General features: G+C 35.6%; 1 protein-coding gene across 5 annotated transcripts in view; it reads right to left on the reverse strand.

Annotated features, from left to right (window-relative positions):
- The window catches only part of ARFIP1 (ADP ribosylation factor interacting protein 1), a 44,820-nt gene that overhangs the window by 21,803 nt on the left and 9,142 nt on the right, over positions 1 to 13,875 (reverse strand). For 2 of the 5 annotated variants that reach the window (XM_064449866.1, XM_064449869.1), the window contains 3 exons: positions 13,609 to 13,710; positions 3,875 to 3,983; positions 1,019 to 1,114 (listed from right to left, as the gene is read on the reverse strand). In XM_064449866.1, coding sequence (XP_064305936.1) covers positions 1,019 to 1,114; positions 3,875 to 3,983; positions 13,609 to 13,710 — 307 coding nt within the window. Of the gene's footprint in view, positions 1 to 1,018; positions 1,115 to 3,874; positions 3,984 to 5,680; positions 5,826 to 13,608; positions 13,711 to 13,875 lie in introns of those variants that run through there. The other 3 variants (XM_064449867.1, XM_064449870.1, XM_064449868.1) reach the window with 3 other exon arrangements.

The following is a 13,875-nucleotide window of genomic DNA, read 5'->3' on the forward strand; positions in this document are numbered from 1 at the left end:
TCAAACGAGTTTTTTTATCTTTTCCAATGAACATAATCCTTTCCAGAAGATGTGTTCAGCCAATATTGAACTTACTTATTTCAGCTTTATTAGCTCATTATATTAGGAATAATTAATTCTACAAGCCACCAGTATAAAAACAGCAACAAAGAAAAGATTTAAAGCAACAAATTAAAATATCTAAGGCCAATCGCCACACATTAATTACCAATACTCAGCATTTTTAAGCTAGTATGGGATATTATGTGATTAAGTTCTCATTTTGAAAAAATATTTCCTAGTGTCCTAAATAGTACGAACTGCAAAGCACTACCACTTTTTAAAGCAGCATTTTTATTCTTGTGCAATTTTGATACTTCTGCCTCTAATCCCTACTGCTACTTACAGTCACCTTAGTCTTGACGGGTTGTTTATGTAAATTAGAGTTTGGAAAAAAGTCTATACAGATGCCTCAAGATACTCCTTTAGCATCAAGCTCTCCTGTGTTCCTTACGTCTTCAAAATGCTGTGCAAACATTAAGTAATTAATCCTCTCAACACCCTTATGAGGTAACTGAATAGGTTTTCTCCTCTTATATAGGAGGAAACAGACAAAGATGTTAAGTAATTTGCCTATAGGCACAAAATGAGTCAAGTGGCAAAGCCTAGTTTGGGTGTTGTGAATTCCTAATGGCCACCTCATATTCTATTCTACTGGAATATGTGATCATTTTGGCACAAAACGCCAAAAGTTTCAGCTTTAACCTATATAAAACACTTTTTGTTACTCCCATTGTAGCTTCTGTTTGTTATTGGTAATATTTGGCAATTATTTTTTAAGTTTTATAGAGCAAAAAGCAGCACACAGAAAGGAAAGCAGAGGTTACTTTGTGAACTGTTAAAAGCCAGAAATGAGAGCCACCAAAAAACATCCAGAAGTTACATTTCCAACTAACAGTAAATCAAATTATTAGAGACATGGAGGGGTTAGTACAGTGTCAGCAGAGACAAGGGCGTTATCCATTCAGTGCTATGATACCTGTGGGAATAATTAAATCACAACCTTGTCCAGCCAGTCTGCTAGCTGCTGCACTGCTAGGAGATATAACAGATGATTTGGGTGATGCTGAGGAACCTGAAAAGGGGACATATTTAACCATGAAAATCCATCATCTTCCCTTAGAAGGCAATGTGCACTTTTACACAAATAAGGGTTTTTTTCACAATAAAGAAACATTTGCTTCAGCAGCACGCTAAAGAGAAGCATTCACGGAAAAGTTGCTGGAATTTCTGATGGAAATGCTTTAAGAAGTGCAGCTGTTCATGTGAACTACTCCAAGTTTTCATGATTTAATCTTTTTCTCTAAGTGATGAAGCCAAACTTTTTTTTAATTATTTTTTAAGAGTAATCAAAATACAACAGACAGCTTAATCAGTACAGTATATACTATCAACAGAAAATTCCATGAAAGACTGTTATATACAGCTTCCACAGCTGAAACCACCTTTTCCAGGTCTAGGTAGATTTCACTCTGCACTGTCACTGAATGGTACTCACAGCATTAAGAGGTGAAGTAAGCTCTGAAATCTGTGCCAATTTCAGATATACTTGATTAACATCTGCTCCTAAGTCTGTGTAAACACACAGCAATAAGCTATCCTGAAGATCGTACAAGCCATTAGCTGTTAAGGTGTGTAACCTCATTCCCAAAAGGAAGACTTTACAGTGCTTGCTTGTTCTCTTTAAAAAATAAAACACACCACCAAACGCAACTTTAAATGACCCGCACCATGTGTGTTCTCTAAACAGTTTTAGGATTATGCTTTTCAGAGCTTTGCAACTCTTTCGTATCACATAAATGCAAAGTGGCATTCTTATGAAGTTTTCAGGATTTAAAAACCAACCAAACAAATGAGCCTTTTCTCTGTAGTGATGAGTAGTCATCATATTGGGGGGGGGGAGAGGGGGGAACGGAACTTTTATCGCTTTTGCTGAGAAATTCCGAGATGCTTCAGGGCTGACAGTGTGCTAGAGGGAAAAGGAAATCAAACCTGAACTTTAGCAATTTCAACAAAATTTAGTTATCATCACCAAATATATCAAAGTAACCAAATCAACAATCAGCTTTTGCCTTTTAAGCATACTACAGAGCACTACTAACATGTGGTACAATTAATCCAATGATTTGGATCCAATTGCCCAGAAAAGATGAGATTAAAAAATAGTGCACTTGCTGTGTCCTTCTGTAGTGCTATGTTGCTTAAGAGCTGCAACTAGATTCATCCAGGCATAGAAATTTGTCTGTAAGACCCTGCTAAAGGCCTAAAGACTGAATCACTTCAGCAAGCGAGCTAAGACAAGTAGTTTAAAAAAATCCTTATCATTTGACAGAGTATTAACGCAGCCTTATGCATGTTTCATCATTCAACATTCCGCCACATCCTAAGATCCCTTCCCCTCCAGTATTGTCTACTTCGAGTTTCCTTATTGGGGTTTCATTTTCAAATGCAAACAGACTTTTTAGAAATAGGGCAATCATTCTACTTTTGTCCATATTTTTATAAGAAGCCTCTGTTTTAACCACATCTCCCTCTCTCTGATTTCATTACAGCATTAGAAAAAACCTGAAGAAAATATCCTTAGAGGAAAACTTTAGATAAAAGTGTTAAAAATTACACATCCAAAGCTCATCATTTGTATACATAACTTACTACAGAATATTTGGTTTTCAAACATATTAGTGTAGCTTGAAACACATCTTAGACACTTTTTCCCTTACAGGCTAATGCGCTTAACAGCTGCAACAGTTATCCTGCTAATAGAATACAAAAAGGCAGGAATGATGAGCAGTTTGCCATCTGCCCAGTTTTAGCTAGATATTTTGCAAATTTCAAAGACTTAAAGAAACCACAGCATTCACTTTGTAATATATTAAAGTACAGCATGTAAATCACTGTTTCCATAAGCACAACATTTTACCAAACAGGAAATGAAACAAAATGTAAATTAAATCTATGACTACAAAGTGACTTATTTTCACAGCTGTTCATTTGAGATCATTTCAAACCTTTCAAATTCAGAAATTGTCGGAGCTACATAATTCATTAAAATACCACTTTCACACACTATATAGTAGAACTCTATTGCTTTTAGACAGATCGGGAACACTGACATTACTGGCTTGTTTATCACTTTGTATTTCTTACTGTTTAATGCTAGCTTAGATTCTCTAAAACATATTAATACTTGCACAGTGAGTTAAATGTTAATTAACTAAAATCCTTCTGCTATGAACAACCACAACCCTGTGCTGAGAAAATACGAGAACACTTTTTCATTAAGTAGCACCCGGAAAAAAAGACCCAAAGCATTGTCACTCCTAACAACAATACATTAAACTAATATATGCACTATAACCAAAAAAAGAAGAGACAAGCCTGGGAGGCAACAAAGGAGAATTCCACTCATTAGTCTGCTCCAGGTAAGTGGACTGTGTATTAAGAAATAAACAACTCTCCAGTTACGTTTCTACTCAGGATAATACCTGTAACATTAAAAAAACCAAACCAACAATTGGTAGTGCAATGTAATAGCAAAATTCTTCAGTCTGACACCATTTTGAGGTGCTCGAGGACTTCCCTTCCTGTAAAGGCAGACCAATTTAACACCAAGTAGTTTCTACCAGTCCCCTGACAGATACTACAAGTGTAGCATATATTCTCAATAACCCAACTACCAGAGAAGACAAAAAAATTCTCTAATGCACGTCTCAATGTGTACTTTTACACCAAAATGCTCAAAGTAACTACAAAACATGGTATTCCTGACTATATGAAAATATGCCTAAAGACTTTAAATTGAGATATAAAGAAAAAAAAAAGCAGTTACTTTTACCTGGAAATGGTCCTGCCTCAACAACTCCCTCTTTGGTGCTGTCAAAGCCATGAGATGTTATTTTGGTTTCAGAAAGTCCAAGTCCAACTGGTAATGAACGTTTCAAGTCCTTAGAAACATTTGAATAAAAACGGGAAGTTAATGTACATAAAAAAAGATAAAAGTTACTCAGAAGTATTATAATGTAATTTCAGCAGCACTCAGGCAATCCTGCCTTTAGCCTGGAATGTCTTTGCTGGTGTCACAGCATTATATTGCGATGCACAAATAGAACATAAATGCATGAGGAACACTAAGTATAGCCTATGTATTTATTCTAGAAATTCTTTTTATATTGATGAAAAACTAGAACGCCATCTCTTAGAGCAGCGGTTACCAAAAATGTGGCCCGCAACATCATGTTATGCGGTCCGAAGCTGATCCAAACAACCATATCAGTTTTATAATGTTTCTAGTTAAAAACTGTCAGGGATACAGAATGATCTAAAACTAAGAGCAGACAACATTTTACAAACCAAAAATGTGGAAGCAACTATCATTGTGTTAAAGATTAAAAAGAATTCTTTCACTCTAAGCAAGAAATAGCTTTAAAATTCACAGAATTCTTAATTTCTAAAAATAACACATGAAATCTCTTTAATGTTTGACATGGGAGAAACATCCAGAAAGGCACCACTTCAACAGCTTTCTTCTGAGCACCTACTCTACATCACAAGTGCTCCCCGCACAAAAGTTGCCATTTACTACTGTTTGCTTTTGAAACTCATTGATTTGAAATTGCCCGAGATCACCTCGTTTAACTTTTGAGAGCTAGATTACTGAAACCAATTTTCAGGCAACTGAAGTCTTCACAGAAATCCAATGCAGGCCTACTACTGAACTATTAATTCATACACCATAATTCACATATCATGCTATGACCCACTTTTGCTATTTTATCCATTAGCTCCCAAAGGTTTCCTGAACTGTATTTCCAGCCATCTGGCTGAAGTTTAAGCCCCTTGTGCTATGGAATATACTTAGTGCTTTAGAAAAGTTCAGGTATTCAAAGCGACTTTAAAAGCCTAATTCGTAAAACTAGAAAGTGAGTGAAAAGCCACACTGGAAGTGAAAGCAAAAAGTTAAAATACATTTATAAAAAAATTAAGTATCAAAAATTTGGAAAACTGGCAGTTTCTGGAGTCAGGTACTCTCTTGCATCCCCTCTGCTTCCATACGAAGGCAAAAAAGATGAAAAAAGTATAGAGGAGCAATAGTGAAATTTACAGAGAAAAACTATACATAGCTTTAAGATGTCAGTGCCTGGACATGTGCAGTAACTATTTACGATATATGCAATGCTTCTAATTACAAAGGAAACACAACCTTTAAAATCCAATCCATGCTTGACATATTACTGTAGTTGCGTGACCCACAAACCAGAAGCAAGCTAGTGCATAAGAATGATACTGCCTAGAGGCTCAGACTGTCAAGAAATGTCTTTGGATCACATCCCCAGATTTAGCTAGATGTCTTTAGTTTGAGACAAACTCTTGGGAGGAAGAAAAAAAAAAAAAGAGCTACAAACATACGAATTCCAGCAGAATAGAAATCTTGTTGACATCAGAAACCCAGGATGTTGTTGCAATCAGAGTAACTAATCCCTTATAGCCATACTTTCAGGCATATTAAGTGGCTAATAACAGATTATGCTATACTTGTGTATCTGAAGCATTATTAAAAAAAAAGAAAATGGCCTGAACAAACAGTAGTCACATGCAGAACCTGATCTCATAAATTAAGCATATCACAACATTGGATACATACTGTTTTCAGTCTTCACAACTGACTTAACACTGGTGCTTCCATTTAAGTACTCGCAGTTGGTGGTATGCTGGAAAGCCTTTGCTTCAACTTAGTTTAGCTAATAGACAGAGTCCATTTAACTCAAAATGTAGCAAGTCACTAGGAGCTGAAAAAGCAGAGAGACTTGAAAAAGGATAACCAGAGTGCAGAAGAGAAGATGCACTGATTTAACAAAAATGACACGGCAACAATTCTTTTTTCCTGAAGGCACCTTGGCACATGGTATGGTTTTCAGAAATATCTAACTCTGTAGCCAAAGAAATGTAGACAGCTAACCTGCTTAAGCATGTTCACAATACAATTCTAAGCAATCATCTGTATTTAAGGTTAAAACACAGAATATCTGTTCTGTAAAGACAAAAGTTTATATCTAAACTTAAGCAATTGTACTACTACTGTGCATTCAACTTAATTCTAATCTGAAGCTAAACACAGGCTGAACAAACTACAGAGTTAAATTAGAGTATTACAACATCCTTCTCATGTAAAAACCTGATACTCAGATCATGAAAATTATTAAGATCTACGATTTTGTATATAGACACATCAGGGTTTTTTACATAAATATATATACATATGTATGTATATGTACACAAACGCATATTTGTTCAGGGAGATCTACACCTTTGTCATGGGCAAAAAGGCAAAGTTCAGTGTAAAGAACCGCATTCAAACTTGCTTTTAAATACTGATATTAACCAGCTGAAATATACCCTACTGAAGAAAGATATCATTGCAAATTAATTTAACAGAAAGATTTATGATTTGTTGATTTATACGTGACCAGAATTGTCATCAAGAAGTCAGCAATCATCAATAAACTACCTTTTTGTTGCTTATAAACATGCAAGTTACTGTTCAGTGGAGACATGCTTCTGCATGTAAACTTCAATTTTTAACATGTCATTCTTGCAACTGATTGTGCTTACTTCCCCTCCCCAAGTACCGAGAAACAAAAAAGCTAACTAAAAATTTGTAATCGTTATCACAAAGCAACTTATCCTTTCAATAATTTACCGAGATGGATAATTTAGAAACAGCCTCAGAGTAAGAAAAGATGTGTGCAAAACTTCACATTTAAGAGAAGGTATGACAGTACTTAGGAGATTTCAGAGGGGTAAGAAACCAATGTAAGTAGCTTTCGTTTTTGTTCTCACCACATACAGGTTTGCTGTTACAACACTAGAAGCGAGGACAGATTCCCCTACTACAAAAATTTTATTATATTTTGACTATATATTGCCCTTCTAGCTAAGGAAAATTTTGATGATCAGTTCTGCTTTCAAACTCATAAGTTATTTCCCCCCTTCTTTGTAAAAGGAAAATCAAGTCTTTAGAATTCATTGGAATTTGTTGACACATTTCAAAACCATAAATCTGTTAAGGGATCATCATCACACACACACACACGCACACACACAAAGATGCTTCATACATAATTTTCAATTGTATGAGGTTGAAAACCACTGCATGTTTATGCAATTATCATCTAGCAGAAGTATTTTAATATTTTAACTTCACTGAGACCCAGGGCTGGAGGTATAAAAACCCTACAATTCAGAAGATTCCCAAGCAGTCAAAAGGCTGGATTAGCTATCCCGTTCTCAGCCATTTAGCATGCTAAAGGCTCAAAGAAGCGAAAGCATGAAATATAGCTACACAGAACAGCATCACTAGCTAAATCTTGTCCAGTCAAGACAGTGCAAACTTCTATTTTATAGAGCATTTAAACCACTTTAATCCTTCGTTAAAATCCCATTTCAGTTAGTTCAAATCACCATATTAAATAAGGCTAACCTTACTAAAATATGTTTAGTTTAGGAGACTAACAGGGATTTCATCAGTTTATTATACAGATCATCTAGATGAACCAATATGAATTTTTTCACAAATCAGTCCTGTTGAGACAGTAGACACAAAAAAGTGGGTCCTAATTAACATGCATGAGGGAATGTTGGCTGAATTACAAGATAACTTCCAAAAAGATACTTCCCATCCATGCTCTCCATAATAACCTAAAATGAAGAGGGGAAAGATACCAGAACTGTATTGTTTCTCCACCAGTGGAAGCTGCCTTAGCGGATGCTAGATTAGCAGAAAATTAGTGGAAGCTACCTTAACAGAAGCTGGCTTAGTAGAAAGAGTAGAAACTAATTAGTAGTAGTGTAGTAGAGACTTGCTTGGTAGAGGCTGACTCAACAGATGCCCACTCAGTAGAAGCTTAGTAGAAACCTAGTAGAAACTCTGTAGACACCTGCTTGGTGGGCACTAACTTAGACTCGCTTAGTAGAAACTCAGTAGAAACTTGCTTGTTAGATGCTTGCTTGGTAGAAGCAGTAGAAACTAACAGTAGAATCCTAGTAGAAGCTCGCTCAGTAGAAGCTTAGTAGAAACTCAGCAGAAGCTCACTTGGTAGACACTCGCTCAGTAGAAATCTAGTAGAAGCTCAGTAGACACTCACTTGGTAGACACTAACTTAGACTTGCTTAGTAGAAACTGAGTAGAAACTTGCTTGTTAAGATGCTTGCTTTGAAGAAGCAGTAGAAGCTTACAGTAGAAGCTTAGTAGACACTTGCTTGGTAGAAGCAGTAGAAACTAACAGTAGAAGCTTAGTAGAAACTTGGTAGGAGGTAACTTGGTAGACGCTTGCCCAGTAGAAACATTGCTTAGCACAAACTCAGTAGATACTCGCTTGGTAGACGCAGTAGAAAAACGTAGAAGCTTAGTAGAAGCTCGCTTGGCAGAAGCTCAGTAATAACTCACTTAGCAGATGCTCGCTTGGTTGACGCTTGGCAGAAGCAGTAGAAACTAACCTAGTAGAAGCTTGGTAGATGCTTGCTCAGTAAAAATGTAGCAGAAATTAGCTTGGTAGAACCTCACTAAGTAGATGCTCGCTTGGTAAACAGTAGACACTTGCTTGGCAGAAGCAGTAGCAACTAACTTAGTAGAAGCTCGCTTGGCAGATGCTTGCTTGCCCTATAATATCCCTCAGCTCCTGTTTTCCATGAATTAAGCCACTAGATCCTCACATCCATATAAACTCAAGCATAAAAATAAATGGGAGGAGAGCTGAAGTCTTTTATCTATGATCCAGTGGCAAAGAACATGGGCTGACACATTTCTTCTGTTCTCGAACACATTGCGCTTCACTGAGGAGACGACTTCTACTACGTCCCTTTTGACTTACCTAATGTCATACTACAATCCAATTTTAAGTTAGTTTCCCTTCTACCCTCATCATCAACATCAATATTTTTGCTTTTTAGGACTGCGTGAAGCAGACCACTTGGCAACAAAAAGACAGACTGGTCTTTGTTTCATCTCCTAATAACAGTTTTCTAGAACTGACACACAAATACATTTTAAATCCACCTACACTAATTAAAATATAGTTGCCCAAAGTAAAATATAACTATGCCAGTCAACCTAACAAAAGCTAAGAGATAAGCTCAGATGTTTCGGGTAGAATGTGAGTGACAAGGCTGATGTTTTTTTCAGAGGGCAAAAAAGGATTGAACTTATCTACTTGTGAAGTCTGGCAATAAAATTGCAGAACAAGATACCGAACACACGCACTCAGATTCATCAGATCCCAGAGCTTATTTCATAATTCTAGTGAGATAAATTGAAGACTCACAACAAAGTTTATCTTTTGCAGCCTGTTTATCACTGGTATTATATACACATTTAATAATGGTTTTGACCCCCCCGAGCACAGAAATAGCCAGGAGAAGACAATCTATACTAAATATGAAAGGAAACAATTGGAACAACAATTTCAGAGACTCAGACTGTTAAGAACTTCATATAGATTTCATACAACAGTTTAAACATAGCAAATAGCTTACAGCTGCCTGAATACCTTTACAGGCAGACCAAACAGGTTTTTGATTAATGTACTCCTATGCAGCTTTCACATTATATGGCATGTTATTGATTTAGAAATAATATACTTCCTCACTCCTTCCCACAGTCCTCAGCTCCCAATCCCCTCAATGACATTAAACAACACTCTTCTAATCACATAATAGCATGGGAGGAAAACTTCCAGAACCGAGGGATAAGTGAAATAAACCAGTGAAGAATACAAAACAGCAAGTCCTTTTCTTTTTTTTTTTTTTTGAGTTTTCTTGTGCAAAGTAGTAAGAAAAACGTGTTTCATAAGGAAATGCTGAAGTCCTCTGTTATTAAGAGAGACTAACAAACATCAGCACACTGTACCATACACCAAGTTTTTAAAGCTTAATTGAGTTCCAACAGAGAGTTCCTAGAGCTGAAAAGCACCAGGGTCAAGCTTTTTTTAATGAAAGGACATTAAGACATTTCATCCAATGACAACTGAAGCTACAGGCTTTTTTTTTGTTAAAAATAGTTTCCATCCATCATACGGGCAGGACAAAACTTGTCAGAATTCCACAGGCATCTCATATTATTACAAACAAGACAGAATTAGGACGTTGCAGCGTATTTCTGAATGAGACTTTACAGTTAAGCAAACACTTAAGTTACCTTGTAAATATGCTTTTGATTGTTCTTTTTCAACATAAGGAACCAAGAAGATGCATGGAGTAGAGCTATGTCAGATTCCCACAAGACTGGAACTAATATGTTTCCTTCTGAAATGGCATGGCAATCCATGCTGTCTGATGTTCTGCACAACTAATGCCATTTTTCTTCAAAGAAGGAGCAACCCTACTTGCCATTTCCAGGTAAATACATTTGCACTGTATTGTCTTGCAAAATTAAATACTTCTTATGCTTGAGTAGATACAAATAGTGCATTTGGTGGAAAATAAATGTGCATTTTCAAGCCTGAGCAGCTTATGGATGAGGTCTGATGGAAGTACTAAATAGAATGCAAGTCTAGAGGAAAGTGTATTTTTGTAAAGAACCCTGAAGAAAAGCTTGTACAGCTACCTCTTTGCTTAGTCTATCAAAATCATACAATCAAAGCTACTCAAGTGTTTGTCACAAAATAATTGTAGAAGACCAAACAAAAAATACAGGATAAATGATGTTATATTGTTTGTACTGAGTTGTAGAACACCTAGACAAACAGCTCCCCGATCATAACAAGAAGAAAACAAGAAACTAAAATAACCTTGTTCCCCAGCTTCCCAAGAAGGTGTAATTGAAATATGTATACTGGAGTTTGAGTGCTCTAAACTCTGCTGGGGTCACAGAGTCTTACTGAGCACTGTGGTTAACAGAACAACTGAAAGCAGTACTAGTTTCTTACCCCTTTCTTAAGTGACCTCCTAAAAAAAAATAAAAAAAAATCAGTATTTGGCTTGTCATTTCCATAAGTCAACAGGAAAAAAGACCCCTGAAAACTTGGCACAGAAATTTTGTGGTAAAATGCATATTGCTTTAGGTTAAAACAAAAAATTACCTGGCAAGGAAAAAAAGAGAAAGTATAGCATTAAGCATTAGAAATAACAAACACAACGCAAGATGAATAGACACTAAATATTAGAATTCGAGACTAGCAGATTAGTAAACAGACCTAGATGTTAATTGCAAGAAGTTTGTTTTCTTTGTTTTGTTTATAAGAAGCCCCGATTATCACATATTCCGAGTTTAGGTCACACATGCAGGTGTTAACTTGTACAAGACAGTTCAAAAAAATATTTGAAGTGCAATTCATCTTCATTGATCTCAGAATAAGCATTGTGAAAATAATAATAGCAGCAAATGCAACTATGCTTGCTTAGTACATATTTTCTCCAACTAGACCAAATATTTGACTCGTTTTTGTGGAAGTTTCAAAATAAGTTAACTCCAAGCCAGCAAAATAATTAGCATGCCAGCTAAACCTACTTCAACTTTTATGTGGCCATAGACAAAAAATACCTTAATATTTCAACTTGCCATAGAAAATGGTGATTACGTTTTGACCGGACAAGGGCTCTGACCCAATCAACAAGAGTGCAAGTTCTATTTACTGTACCAACTAAAGTTGTATTGGATGCACTACTCTGAAGAAGCAATTATTATGTAAGGAAAAGATAACTTAGCCATCAAGTCACAGCAGCATCACGGTCATCAGGCTTAAGAAGAGTAAATCTGTTCCTCTACTTCTAGGTGAACTCAAATTCATTACCACTTCAAGGTGTATCTTTGTTACAACCCAAACATAGGTACACCTTTATCAAAATTTAGTTTTAACTTTATTTCACTAAACATCGTCCTCATTTTTACATCACGTTACTGGTAGATCTTAGTTGAACAAAAATTCTTAAGAAACATAAGCCTTCTCTCATTGCAGTACTATTCATAAAAAATCATGGCCCATTTAGCAGAAGTAGAAAAAATATCCAGTAATAAGTGCACTATTTTTTAATAAGAGCTCTAATATGGATGCATTTCCATCTTATGAAGTTTTATTCTTTCTTTACAGCCACACTCACTATACAGCTACGCCGCAATCATAGTCAAACGGTCTCAGATGTTGTTTTCAGGATGTATTTTAATTTTTTATATTTTTAAATACATATTTTTACATATCTAAATAACATTTTTATTTATAATTGTAAGATAATAGAACTACTTTTAATATATATTTGTATGTTTGTTTTCCTGTGTTATAAATAAAATTGCTGGACTAAAAATCAGTATCCTCAAGGCTTAGAGTCAATAAATAGAAATGTATACACTTGATTGTGCATTACAGAGCACCCAATACTTTACGCTATTTCATGTTCAGAAAAAATTGCCACTACTAATATACCTTTCATACAAAAGTTATTGCAACGTGCAGTATCCACTTTTTTTTAAAGTCAACTTTAACAATAATTTATCAGCTTTGAAGGAGTTTCTGTTAAAGCTAAAACCAGAAGACAAAATTAGGCAGATGCTTATTTTGCCAATATTCAGCTTGTACATGTAATTTGTTTTTAAACTTATGAAGGTTGCCCTCTCTAATCAGCATTTTAGTAGGTCAGAATGAAACATTCAATTTCTGCTCAGTATTTCTTTTAGAAATAACCCTGCACTGCAAGTCATTATGGGACTGTTAAAGCTTAGAGATCTCCCTAAAACCTAAATCTCAACAGGTATCACATAAATGTGGATTATTAACTAGGCTTCATATTTCCAACAGAAAAGCAAAATATAAACAAAAGTCAAGAAAACCAACCCCAAATTCCATAAACTATACCATAGCACCCTCTGCTGGACAGCCAAACATAAGAAGAACTAGTAAAATATATCAAGATTAAGGGAAAGAACTCAAAATTGCATACAAGTGATGATGGAAGTATAACTTTTTTTCAACATACAACAAATAAGATGGCTTTTGATACATCTCATCTATATAGCATACAGCAACACAGTCGTCATTTTTCAGTTTCAACACAGAAGTTATTTCTCCTGTTCACAACTTCAAATCAAAATGTGACCATCTACCTTTAGGCATGTTGCCTCCAAACTTAACACCCCTTAGAAGTAGCTTGCCTTGAAGAATTTGATACTTCTTCATAAAATATTTAGGATTTGGTAGCCTGAAGTCACAGGACCTGCTAAGTCTTATATTTTGAAAATGATTGTTGTCCTGTTTTATGAATAAAATTAACAGTCAGCATCCTCCAGGACCAGAGGCAAGACTGTAGAAGCACATACATCTGATTATGCATTACAGAGCACCCAATTCTTTGCACTATGTCATGTTCAGAAGCATTTGCCGCTACTGACATGCCTTTTATACAAAAAGAGGTTATTGCAATGTGCAATCACATCATGTCAACTTTAATAATAATTGATGAGATTCAAAGAAGTTTTTCCATCAAAGTTCTAAAAAAAACTATGTCAAGTGAAGCCTGCTATGCATTGCATTTTAACCAGCAATTCTGATAACGGTACCTTGTTAAGACAGCAAGGAGAATTCTTACCCTGTTAAAGCTGTGCTCGTGAGAGTCTTCCAGCTGTCCATTGCTAGTCACAGGAATTTCTGCTGCTGAATTTTTGGGAGACTCTTGAGCCATTGCACCTTCCTATAGTATAAGAAGCAACAAATTAGCATTTGTCTTAAATTTCCAATGAGTGATTTATATGAAAATATCTGATGTATAGGTTTCATAACAGTTGACTATTTCAAACTCCCATTGCTAATATTCTGACATACTAGGTCTGCATGCTTTCCTTTAATCACATACCCA

Source organism: Phalacrocorax carbo, chromosome 4 (genome assembly GCF_963921805.1).
Source record: "Phalacrocorax carbo chromosome 4, bPhaCar2.1, whole genome shotgun sequence".
Lineage (NCBI taxonomy): Eukaryota > Metazoa > Chordata > Aves > Suliformes > Phalacrocoracidae > Phalacrocorax > Phalacrocorax carbo.